General features: G+C 46.8%; 1 protein-coding gene across 5 annotated transcripts in view; it reads right to left on the minus strand.

Moving 5' to 3' along the window:
• Positions 1–13,655, minus strand: part of LYN (LYN proto-oncogene, Src family tyrosine kinase) — a 133,330-nt gene that overhangs the window by 59,334 nt on the left and 60,341 nt on the right. For 3 of the 5 annotated variants that reach the window (XM_075353258.1, XM_075353260.1, XM_075353259.1), the window contains exon 2: positions 6,017–6,153. In XM_075353258.1, the coding sequence (XP_075209373.1) occupies positions 6,017–6,148 (132 nt within the window). In that variant the 5' untranslated portion in view covers positions 6,149–6,153. The remainder of the gene's footprint in view (positions 1–6,016; positions 6,154–13,655) is intronic. The other 2 variants (XM_075353261.1, XM_075353262.1) reach the window with 1 other exon arrangement.

The following is a 13,655-nucleotide window of genomic DNA, read 5'->3' on the forward strand; positions in this document are numbered from 1 at the left end:
GCATGATGGGGGGGTGCGCAGCATCGGGGATGGAGCACGATGGGGAGTTCACAGCATGGGGGATGGAGCACGTTTGGGAGTGCGCAGCATGGCGGGTGGAGCACGTTTGGGAGTGCGCAGCATGGGAGATGGAGCACGATAGGGGGTGCGCAGCATAGGGGATGGAGCACGATGGGGAGTGCGCTGCATGGGGGATGGAGCACGATGGGGAGTGCGGAGTATGGCGGATGGAGCACGTTTGGGAGTGCGCAGCATGGCGGATGGAGCACGTTTGGCAGTGCGCAGCATGGCGGATGGAGCACGTTTGGGAGTGCGCAGCATGGGAGATGGAGCACGATGGGGGGTGCGCAGCATAGGGGATGGAGCACGATGGGGAGTGCGCTGCATGGGGGATGGAGCACGATGGGGAGTGCGCTGCATGGGGGATGGAGCACGTTTGGGAGTGCGCACCTCCCCCCAAAACACACACACACACACGCGCGCGCGCACTGCACAACACACCACACACCACACACACACACACACACACTGGGAACCAGAAACAACTGCCCTACACAGACACCCACACACACAGACAACGCTGCGCACACACAGCACCCAACACACAAACACCGCGGCACACACAAATATACGCACATACCGCACAACACACACATTGCACAAAACATACCTCCCCCCAAAACACACCACACACACACAAACCGCGCAACACACACACAACGCTACAGACACACAGCGCTCCACAAACAACGCAACACACGCAACACACATACAACACCGCTCTCACCCCCCGTCACACCCAGACAACACCCAGAACATGTACAGCCCCTACACAAACACTTGGTAACTACACACAACAACATCTATATATATATATATATATATATATATATATAACAAAAATCATACATGAACTACACAATACGTAAATTCTAGAATACCCGATGCGTAGAATCGGGCCACCTTCTAGTTACCTGTATAAAAGACACCTGTCCACACACAATCAATCACACTCCAACCTCTCCACCATAGCCAAAACCATTGAGCTGTCAAAAGGACACCAGGGACAAAATTGTAGACCTGCACAAGGCTGCAATGGTCTACAGGACAATAGGCAATAAGCTTGGTGAAAAGGCAACAACTGTTGGCACAATTATTAGAAAATGGAAGAAACACAAGATGACTGTCAATCTTACTTGGTCTGGGTTCTGATTCTGAGAAAGGACAGGAATCACACTAGAAGTACACGGTAGGCCCTGTTCAATGACCTGAAGACAGCTGGGACCACAGTCCTGTTAGTAATACACTACGCCATTATGGATTAAAATCCTGCAGGGCACACAAAATTCTCCTACTCAGGCCAGCACATGTTCAGGCTTATTTGAAGTTCCCCAATAACTATCTGGATAATCCAGAGGAGGCATGAGAGAAGATCATGTGGTCAGATGAGAAAAAAATAGAAAATTTTGGTATCAACTCCACTCTCTGTTTGGAGGAAGAAAAAGAAGGATGAGTACAACTCCAAGAACACCGTCCCAACCATGAAACATTGTGGTGGAAACATCATACTTTGGGGTTGCTCTTATGCAGAAGGGACAGGACGACTGTGCTATATTGACGGGAGGATGGATGGGGTGACACATCGCAAGATTTTGGCCAACAACCTCCTTCCCTCAGTAAGAGCATTGAAGATGGGTCATGCCTGGGTCTTTCAGCATGATAATTACCCAGAACACACAACCAGTGCAATTAAGGAGTGGCTCTGTAAGAAGCATTTCTATGTCCTGGAGTTGCCTAGCCAGTCTAAAGACCTGAACCTAATAGAAAATCTTTGGAGGGAGCTGAAGCTCAGTGTTGCCCAGCGACAGCCCCGAAACCTGAACAATTTGGAGAAGATCTGAATGGAGGAGTGGGCCAAGATCCCTGCTGCAGCTGTGCAAACACTTGGGTCAAGAACTACAGGAAATGTCTGACCTCAGTAATTGCAAACAAAGGTTTCTGTACCAAATATTAAGTTCTGTTTTTCTATTCTATCAAAAACTTATTTCATTCAATAAAAAAGAAATTAATTATTTAAGAATCATACAATGTGATTTTCTGGATATATTTTTTGGGATAATGTCTGTCACAGTTGAAGTGTACCTATAATAAAAATTACAGACCTTTCCATTCTTTGTAGGTGGGAAAACTTGTAAAATCGGCAGTGTATCAAAAACTAATTTTCTCCACTGTATAAGAATAGGGCCAGGATGGGAAATGTGTATACAAAGATAGGAAACATATATATCAGGATGGAGTATATGTATACCAAGGTCAGCCCAGAATGGGAACCATATATACCAGGATGGGCATAGGATGGAGGACATATATACCAGGATTGGCATAGGATGGAGGATATATATACCAGGATGAGGAACAGATACCCCTGGATGAGTTACATATTTACTATGATGGGCCCAAGATGGGAAGTGTATACAACAAGATGGGAAACATCTATACAAGGATTGGGCCTAACATGGGGGAAACATATACCAGGAAATTAGACATATATACCAGGATCTAGACATATATACCGGAAGTAAGGTCTAGCAAATTACGTAGTAGTAGTAGTAGTAGTAGTAGTAGTAGTAGTAGTAGTAGTAGTAAACCACAATTTGTAATATGTTAAAAGGGACAGCTGATACCTGCTGCCCAATTCACAGGCAGCATGTATTTAAGACTGGCTGTATGATCTCAGCCAGATATCTCTGACTCTGAAACACTGCGGCGTTTCAGAAAGCAACACACTTTAAAAGCCCACTGCCCTGGATTGACAAGTCTCTCCCTATGTGTGTGTATAGGGAGAGATTAGTTGCAAAGGAAAGTCCTTGGCAAATTCTTCCAGATGCTGCCCTGGAGTAACAAGTCTCCTGAGCAGCGCAGTTCCCAGTCTTTTAAAGTATGTTCTTCTCTGAAACGATGCAGCTTTTCAGAATCAAACATACTTGGTTAAGATCATACAGCCAGTGCCTGATGAAGCTGGGGTGCGTACAACCGAGTTACTGCACAATGTTAGCCAGGCAGAGATTTGCAAAGAGTCGGTGGTGACACAACTCTTGCAAATAATGTCCCTCACGCCCACAATGGGAGGATTAGTCCTAGTCTCCCACTAATTAATATAGCACAGGCCAAGTAATATTATGATTTTATGGCAATAGACAATGTAACAAGTCACCAAAAAGGGCCTTGTTTGAATGTATATTAAAAGCAGAATTAAACATGGGGGTGGTTTGGATGGAGGGGAGGGTTTTGGGTTGGGGAGGCCGACAGGTTCACTTTAAGAGTGTCTCTAGAAGCCAAGTATAACCTATAGGAGGGGTCGTTCACTTAGGGACCATTTTGTACACATCTTCTATAGGAAGCCAATGCCAACAGGGACGTGGTTAGATAGAAAGGTGTGTGGATTTTTTCGCTGTGGGGATTGCTCCTATTGTGGTTATATGAGACCATCTAAGTCTGTTAAGAGTGCAAGAAACGGAAAGGAGTTCTTCATTAGGGACTTTGCCAACTGCAAAACTACGGGTGTCGTTTATGTGGTTACCTGCACCTGCCCCCTGGACTATTTGGGTAAGACGAGGAGAGAGTTCAGGAGGCGGGTGGGGGAACATTTGGGCGACATCCGCAACAAGCGGGATACCCCTTTGGCCAGGCACGTGATTGAAAAACATGGAGGAAATCCACACCAGGTGTCCTTCTGTGTCATGGAGGTTGTCAAGCCTAATCCTAGAGGGGGTGATTTTGATAGGTGTATACTACAGAAAGAGAGCGAATGGACCTTAAGACTGGATTCCCTAACCCCCAAGGGAATCAATGAACAGTTATCCTACACGTGTTTCTTGTAACAACAGGGTGACACTGGAGGTGGTCTTAAGATAGAAAGTCTGGCATTAGCTGTCCTGCTTTTTAGGATAGCTAAAATTATTCATCTATGTATCAAATCAGGTGTCCTCCAAGATCCAGAGTGTAACAAGGAGGTATCATTGTAATGTGATACATCTCTAATATACCCGCACCACAATAAGTCCACCTAGCATCAAATTCTCCATCCCACCACCCCTCCCCCTGTCTAGGAATCCGGCTGGAATATTATACTTCCCTAACCTAATAAATACATCTATAAGACGAGTAATTATGGTACCTCTAGACCTGCTTACACTGCTATGTATCGCTATGTGTGCGGGTTGTATGTGTGGAGACCGGTTAAATATTTAATGCACTGTAATCTACAATACAGAAGTGTCATAGGCATGCGTTCCACTGTGGAACGCGGAAGTAATGAGGTTATTATACTGTTCGGCCGACTTGGCATGAGCTCTGGACCCACCTTGTCTGGGGGAGGAGTCGGTTGACATTGTGCCTGTACCCGTTCTGGGATCCGCCCCTTGGAGCACGCGCATTGACGCGGCCCCACGTGTATGGGGGCGGGACGCGCGGGCGTTCCACTGTGGAACGCGGAAGTGAACGCGGGCACCATTGTAGGACATGTGGAGGAGCAGCAACGGATCATATTGTCACAGCGAATAAGGTAATAGAGAATCATAATGCTTATTGGCTAGAACCTGGAATTGGAGGACACCTGAGGGGTTATAAGGTAAATTAATCACCTGGTGGTCCCCTTAGCATCATGTGAATCTGGCAGCACACTGGCTGCCACAGGTTTATCGTACCACAACAGATGGATATCGGCCTCCTGATGAACCATGAAATGGGGAAACGCGTTGAGGCAGCATAAGCTAAGTTCTATGTCCCTGCTATAATTGAGATTCTCATTGAGAAAGGATTGCGGCCTCTTATCTTTTGAGGTTGATTGTGAGCTCCATATTGGCACAGTATCACTTTATGGTTTTGCACTGCACTTTATATATGCGCACTGCACTTTATCTTTTGGCTAGGGGCTCATAGGGTCATAGCAGGGACAGTCGTCGAGGAGTGGCGGCTCCACTACGTATCTTTAGGGTGCCAACCTCCATGGTTAGGTAGAGCACAGGAGGGAGTGGACATTGTAGGGATTTATTTTCCCTCTCTCTTCTGTGCACAAAATCACTTTATTCACACAATTGTGGTATTGTACCTTTTAGTATTAAATTAAGAGTAAATGTTAAGTTTTAGATAGGGTTTTATGGTAATTGATTAGTCCTAGTCTCCCACTAATTAATATAGCACAGGCCAAGTAATATTATGATTTTATGGCAATAGACAATGCAACAAGTCACCAAAAAGGGCCTTGTATGAATGTATATTAAAAGCAGAATTAAACATTGGGGTGGTTTGGATGGAGGGGAGGGTTTTGGGTTGGGGAGGCCGACAGGTTCACTTTAAGAGTGTCTTTTTCCTCTACTCACTTATAGTGAAGATATATCACCGTAATGGCAATAATGTGGCTATTAATGGATTGCATGGACTCCTGTTCTTGAAATTCGCTTTAGGAATTAAAAACTTAGGGAAGATCATATTACTACCATGTCTGCGCTTGATCATTAAAAAACCTAACTGCATGATCAGAAGATTTTACTACCCAGTTTGTATACCTCCATGTGAAATCTCTACGTCACACGAAGCAGTGTAAATCAACACTGCAGCCAAGCATGCACTCGCCACATTGTTTTGTACTCAATAAATGGAATAGATGGAATAAGAAATTGGCAATCCAAGTTGAATTTTGACTAACAAAAAATTAATTCTGACTACTAATAATAGGAGAGCTTAGTCATCTACGGCCCAAAAAATGTGGTGGGAACATATTTTTTTAATAATCCATGTATTATAAGTGTAGCTGAGATACCTTTGGCTAGAGAGATTCAGTGATTATAATTATGTATTTGTATAGAGAGAGTAAAATAAAACCCGTGAAGACTAAAGCACCAGCAGCTAGAATGTCAGCTATTGGCCAAAAATCCTACACATAAGAAAAGAATGGTAACAGTATGAAAAAATGTGGGTGGCACTGAATTCATTCTCTCCTCATCTATCTACTTACTGGCCTTTGCTGCTTATTGGACGTTGGATCTGGTACATAAATAGTTCGTTCAGGTTTACGTACTGGATAGCTCTTGATATCGTTTCCAATCGTAGATGTTGGGTCTTTCGTTTTTGATTTGATACATCCCATATTTCCTGCAATAATAAATGCAATGAGATTGAGTTTAGACAGATGAAACACACTAAAGATTCACACCTAAAGTCATGGCCGAAAGTGTTAGCAAAGAAATTCAAGCTGTCATGCTGGCTCAGGGTTCATCAGTGTCAGCACAAACTATCCATCAATATTTCAATGAAATGAAACGCTATGGCAGGAGACCCAGGAGGACCCCACTGCTGACACGAAGACATAAAAAAGCTAGACTGCAGTTTGCCAAAATGTATGTGAGTAACCCAAAATCCTCCTGGGAAACAGTCTTGTGGAGAGATGGGAACAAGATAGAGCTTTTTGGTAAAGCACATCCTTCTACCGTTTATCGGAAAAAAACAAAACAAACTACAAAGAAAATAACACTGAACCTTTACCATATTTCATTTTAGGTACTAAGATGTTTTGGGGTGGTTTTGCTTAGTCAGAAATATGAAGATTATCAAAGGATTTTGGGTTACAATGTAGTGCCCAGTATTAGAAAGCTGGGTTTGTGTCCTAGGTCTTGGATCTTCTCGCAGGATAATGAACCCAAATATTCTACAAGAAGCCCGCAGAAATGGAAGGAAACAAAGAGCTGGAGAGTTCTGAAGTGGCGGCAATGAAATTGGTTCTAAATCCTTTTGACTACCTGTGCAGAGATCTTAACATTGCTGTTTGGAGAAGGCACCTTCAAATATGAGAGACCTGGAGCAGTTAGCAAAAGAAGAGTGGTCCAAAATTCCAGTTGAGAGGTGTAAGAAGCTTGTTAATGGTTATAGAGAGCGATTGATTGCAGTTATTTATTGCAAAGGGTGAGCAACCAAATATTGAGTTAAGGGTCCCAACAATTTTGTCTGGCCCATTTTTTGAACTTTGTGCGAAATTATGTCCAATTTGCCACCATTTTTTTTTCTTATTTTTTGTGTTGTTCCAATACACACAAAGCAAATAAACATGTATATAACAAAACATGTAATTGTAATAAGTATATGGGAAATAAACTTCACTTTCTGAAACAATTTTAAGGGTGCCAACACTTTGGGCTGAGTATATGTAGTTGTGTAAATTAAAATATCCATTTGTTCAATTATGGCATATGATGTCACAGAGGTAGGGGGATTAAGGGGGCTCTCGCTGGGAAGAAAATCTAAGAATCAGATTGGAGAGCTGATAACATGTGGCTGCACTTATATTAAAGGGATTTTCTATTAGGAAACACTTATGGTACATTAACTACAATGAAACCTTCCCAAACAGACCAACCCTTTATCCAAACTCGATTATCTATGACCAAGTATAATGCATAGAGGCCATCTTCATTGAGAATATTGAGAATACCACCAACGAAACAAACCTAATATCTAAGAGACTGAGTGACAACCTCTCATTGCCGATAAGACCACCCATAGAACGTTTCGCCTCATTAGCAGGAATTATTAATCTTACTGTACTGCCTACATAAAATGTAAACTTGACGGTAGACATGGCATTGAATTTATAAACCAAAGCTCAGGATGAAACGGTCAAGGTCTATTTGTTATGAGAAAACAAAACACACCTTCAAGTTTAGATTTCATGGAACAATACTGTTAGATACATGATTTCAATGTATGTATTCAGGACAGTCCCGGCAGTGTCTATACGAAAATACAAGCACCATCACGTTATGCAGTTAGAGACTCCTCAAAATCTCCTCTCAAGGATCACGTTTTAGGCAGATTACCAAAATACGAAGTAAAACCGATACAAAGTCAAGGAGTAAAACTACATACTGCACAGAACTTGGTGCATGCATGTGTCTGAGCTTACATAGAACAGCTAAAAAAAAAAAAATAACTTATGGTATAATGCGGAACTTATTCCCAGCCTTAAGATCAAGTTAACAAATATCAAGGCATAGAAAGGGAAACTCGGGACATACAATCAGCTTGAATCTGCTTCTGACTGTGTTTTTGCAGCAGTGTTCTTTAGGGCGCAGTCACAGGACCGTTTGACTCCCCCAAAGATGGACCTCATTGCTCAGACTGGCCGGTGGCTCTCCTGACCTGAGCATGTCACTATGCACTCTCAGAATAGGAGAGCTGCTGGCCAGTCCGAGCATGGTGATGCTCAGACCTATTCTCAATCCCCCACGTCCCCACCACGAAATAGAATAAAACTTCTGCTCACCTATGATACCGTTCCATCAGTGCCAGTACTAAAGGCCCCTTTACACACTGAGACTTTCTAGCGATCCCACCAGCGATCCCAACCTGTCCGGGATCGCTGGAAAGTCTCTGGTGAGCTGTCCAACAGGCAAACCTGGCCAACGACGCAGCAGAGATACGGACCTGCAGAATAATCTAGCTGGTCGTAGGGCACGTGTCAAAGCAGCTATTTGAAAGGGAAGTCGCTAACGAAGTCTTTATAACTGTGTCAAACACAACAATGCATGCTGCACAACGGGAAACAAAGGACCAAAAAATGTTCCTGAGAGATGTGTAGCGATCAGCGACCTCACAGCGGGGGCCAGGTCGCTGATGCGTTTCACACACTGCAATGTCGCTGGGGAGGTCGCTATTATGTCACAAAACTGGTGACATTACAGCGATATCACTAGCGATGTTGCAGTGTGTAAAAAGGCCTTAACTCTTCTGGGGATTGCGCAACATTATTATGTTAAGCGATCCCTGCGGTCAATCAGCGCTGGCTTCACTATCCCCTCGTTAGGGCAAATCAGACATCCAGCCGTTGCTCTCGTTTCCTCTCAATGTCCAATGTGTATGAAGGAGGGGATAGTGAAGCCAGCGCTGATTGGCTGCAGGGATGGCTTGACATAATAATGTTGCGCAATCCCCCAAAGAGCAGAAGCAGACACCTTTGGAACAGTACTGGAGGTAAGCATAAGTGTCATTATATTACTGGGATGGGACATGGGGATTGAGAAGGGCATGACAGTAGTGGATAACCCCTTCAAGATGCAAAAATATGCTGACAGATTCCCCTTAAGGTTCCACTTCAGTTGTAATGAATGCCTTAATATTGGGCAAAAAAAAAAAAAAATCTTCAAACCTGTATCACCATCTTTCTCATGAGCACTGCAACCTACTTACCATACAACACTATATATGTGCATAATAATACCCAGCGGCAAACTCTACGGATTTATCGTACTTCTTTTTATTGTACGCAACTAAAGTGCAAGTAACCTGGGAATTACTGATCATGTACACTGTAATAAAAACCTCTGGCACCCACTCATCTCCCATGAAATATATAATGAGCCTGAAACTTACAGTCAACATCAGCATTCGGTCACCTAAACCAGGAGCGGACATACCACCTCCCCCAATGCAACTTATGCAGCCGCACAGGAGCCAAGCGGTAAGGGGGTCACTTCTACCAAAGCAGGTGGAATTGTGCATTATGATGAGCCATAAGTCTAGCAACGGCCTGTTCCTGAGCTCCTCCACACACAGGTCAGTAAGTGGTCCTGCCGAAACCAGTGAATTTAGCTAACACTCCTCGAATGTGTATGTCCACCTAAAGCCCCTTTCACACATCAGTTTTTTGCCATCTTTCACAATCCCTTTTCTCGACGGATCAACGGATACGTCGCAGATTCTGGCTAATATGCGACGGATCTGATTTTCAAGGGATCAATCTAGTTGGGGACTAAATAATAAATTGGAGCATGCTCAGTTTAAAAAAACGGAATCAGTCGCCGGATTCCGTCATTTGACGGATGACGACAAATCCTGCGCCCATAGGCTTCCATTCTACCAAACGATGAACGGCGATGGATGCGTCGCTGTCCATCTTTTCAACGTACACAAAAAACGTTACTGTGGATGTTGTCTCCGTCGGACGGACAAACATTTTTTGACGGATCCGTCGAACGACGGATGAAATGTGAGGCCATCCGTCGCAATCCGTCGCTAATACAAGTCGACGGGAGAAAACCTGATCCAGCAACATCGGTCGCCGGATCCATTTTTTTTCAAAATTCGACGGATTGTGACTGATGGCAAAAAACTGATGTGTGAAAGGGGCTTTAGTTAGAACTAATCACTGACATTGCTGAGAATATCTGGACTGAAAATACTTTCCATTGCGCCCCCCCCCCCAAAAAAAAAGTCAGGAAGAGCAGTCCTAAAAAACACTCGCTCTTCAATAATAATCCTATTTCAACACATGGCAGCATTCAACTGAACAATGAGCAAGCACAGATTAACTTGTTATATTGCCACTGGCGACTCTCTATGGGGAGAAATGTGGCTGTATAAACCCTTCTTTGGTGATCAAATGTAAATAAAACTGAGCCCTTAAGGGTACGTGCCCACAATCAGGACCCGCTGATTCCTGGATGCCGTGGGTCCTGATCTGCGGGGCCACGTGTCTCCTCCACAGGAGACCGCAGCTGCTCATACCCATGATCAGGATTCAGTGTGCTGTGGTCTCTCGCTTGTGTTCTCCTTGCAGAGAACGCTTGTGGCTCCGCAGCAAAGAATTGACATGTTTGTGTATCAGAAAGCCGCACCGCAGGTCAGTTTACGCTGCGGGCCACACATGCAGGGTGGGCATGGGATTTCTAGAAATCCCATCCACTGTGCATGTACTGTACATCGCAGAATTTTGAAAGCAGCTGAAACACGCTGCGTCCAAAACGCTGTGAGCCCTGATCATTGACATGAAACCTAAAATGGCATTCCACTCGCAATCAACAGTAGAAAATACACTTTGTAGTCACTCTATTAGAACGTGTACTTAAAGAGTTAAGCGGGCTTTACACACTGTGACATCGCTAGCATCGGCTAGCGATGTCGAGCGTGATAGTCCCCGCCCCCATCGTACGTGCGATCACTGCCATAGCGAACATTATCGCTACGGCAGCTTCACATGCACTCACCTGCCCTGCGACGTAGCTCTGGCCGGCGATCCGCCTCCTTCCTCAGGGGGCGGGTCGTGCGGCGTCAAAGCGACGTAACACGGCAGGCGGCCAATAGAAGCGGAGGGGCGGAGATGAGCGGGCCGTAAACATCCTGCCCACCTCAGTCCTTCCGCTTAGCCGGCGTGAGCCGCGGTGACGCAGGTAAGCTGATGTTCCTCGCTCCTGCGGCTTCTCACACAGCGATGTGTGCTGCCGCAGGGGAACGAGGAGCAACATCGTACCGTCGCTGCCGCGCAATTATGAAATTGTCGGACACTACACCGATGATACGATTACGACGCTTTTGCGCTCGTTAATTGTATCAAAAACGCTTTACACACTACGATATCGACAGCGACGCCGGATGTGCGTCACTTTCGATTTGACCCCACCGACATCGCAGCCGCGATGTCGTAGTGTGCAAAGTACCCCTAAGTGCTAAGGAAGTACTGTAGCTCCATACACATTTCATACGCACTTACCTGCCCTGCGACGTCGCTCTGGCCAGCGAACCGCCTCCTTTCTAAGGGGGCGGTTCGTGCGGCGTCACAGCGACGTCACACGGCAGGTGTCCAATAAAAGCGGAGGAGCGGAGATGAGCGGGACGTAACATCCCGCCCACCTCCTTCCTTCCGCATTGCTGGTGGAGGCAGGGAAGGAGATGTTCGTCACTCCTGCGGTGTCACACATAGCAATGTGTGGTGCTGCAGGAATGAGGAACAACGTCGCTAATAAACAGAAAACGATTTTTTGTTTCAGGACGACCTCTCCGCGGCAAACGATTTTGACCGCTTTTGTGATCGTTTAAGGTCGCTCATAAGTGTCACACACTGCGATATCGTTAATGACGCCAGATGTGCGTCACATACACCGTGACCCTGACGATAATTCATTAACGATATTGTAGCGTGTAAAGCCCGCTTTTTACAGTCTAAGGCTATCTGCACACGTTGCGTAATTGCATGCAGTTACGCTGCGATCTGCACCGCAGCGTAACTGCATGCGTCCTGCGTCCCCTGCATAATCTATGAAGATTATGCAGGAGCCGTGCGCACGTGGCGTATTAGAGCGCAGCGTTTCGGCTGCTGCCCGAAGCGTGCGTTCTAAGAAGTGACATGTCACTTTTTTCGTGCGCTCTGCCTGCAGGTCCCGCTCTGTCTATGGGAGGGGCTGCAGTCAGAGCGCATGAAATCAGCTTTTTTTTTTTTTCATTACGGACTGTTTTGAAGCGCACGTGTGCTGTTCAAATCGCTGCAGAAATTTCTGCAGGGACAGTACGCAACGTGCGCACATAGCCTTAGGCTATGTGCACATGTTGGAAATTTGGTTGCAGAAATTTCTGCACCAAATCTGTGTGGCGTCCTGGACAAGCCAGGTCGTCACAGAACAACACCAACACACCCCACACTCCCGGTCAGGCACACTGAAGTCAGACGAAAACCCTTGTTGCCTTCCTCCAGGGGCTGATGTTCACACCAGGGGGTGGGCCAGGCAGTTGCCCCGCCCACTGAGGAGTTCACATTCCTGGAGGCGGGAAAAGTAGGGAGTTCAGTTTGGAAGTGGAGGTGAGAGGAAGGAAAGCGGTAGAGGAGCAGACTGAAGTTGGTCCGGGTGTGTGGCCCGGACGGAACAGCAAGGTTGGCAGACGGTGGTGACCATTTGCAGGAGTGGCCTATTGGAGCTAGCCGTAAGGACCGTGGACGGGCGGTGGCCCGGCGGTACCGGACCGGTACACTAAGAGAAGCCAGCACCATCCGGCAGGGGCTTACGGACCCCGGCAAGGCTAGGAGTCGCCGTGATTTTGCCAAATCCGTTAGCGAAGGGAACCTCCTGGGTTTCCCAGCAGCCAAGTCCCGACAGAAGGCAACAGTCCAACCAAGAGAGGGAAACACAGTCACCGCCAAGGCTAAAGTTCCCAGGGCCAGAGCCTGCGGGCAAAAAGGGCTCCTTCAGCAACCTTCAAGCTGGGGAGCGGGTTACCGGTGGGAACCCATTGGAACCGTACACACTACACAGGTGCAGGGAAAGGCAGTCATCATCAACCTGCCGGGAGGAGAAACACCGCAGCCATCTGTGGGACCCGTCCATCCAGCCGTTTGTTTTACCGGAGGCTCTGTGAACATCATTGGCTGAGTGAGTACCACCGTGCCGTGCGGCACAGCACTTCCCCCGCGACCCTGCACCTGGCCAGGCCCCGTAACCCGCCTGCCATCCAAACCTACCCCCTCACCGGGCCCCGGGACAACCAACCCCCTACCCACGGAGGGGAGAACCAACATCCAAGCTGCTCCCTGTCATCGCTCCCGGGATCCCCGTCCAGAGCAGCGGTGGGGTCACCAACCTCACCACAACCGTGGGTGGCGTCACGGACAATATCAAATCCCCACAATCAATCCCCACCCTTTTCACTCACGGGCGAGGAGCGCCGCTCGAGTCCCCGGGATCCGGCCCACCGCTCGAGCCACCACCGAGCAGCAGCCGCAGCAGCAGCAGCGGCCGGACCCGAGCAGTGGGAGAGCGCAGCGTCCCCTCCTCCGCCCGCGACAACTGCATCTCTTGGCAGGAAAACCGCAGAGGCAAAAACACACGTTTGCCTCT

The sequence above is a fragment of the Anomaloglossus baeobatrachus genome, chromosome 6 (assembly GCF_048569485.1).
Source record: "Anomaloglossus baeobatrachus isolate aAnoBae1 chromosome 6, aAnoBae1.hap1, whole genome shotgun sequence".
In the NCBI taxonomy this organism is placed as follows: Eukaryota; Metazoa; Chordata; class Amphibia; order Anura; family Aromobatidae; genus Anomaloglossus; species Anomaloglossus baeobatrachus.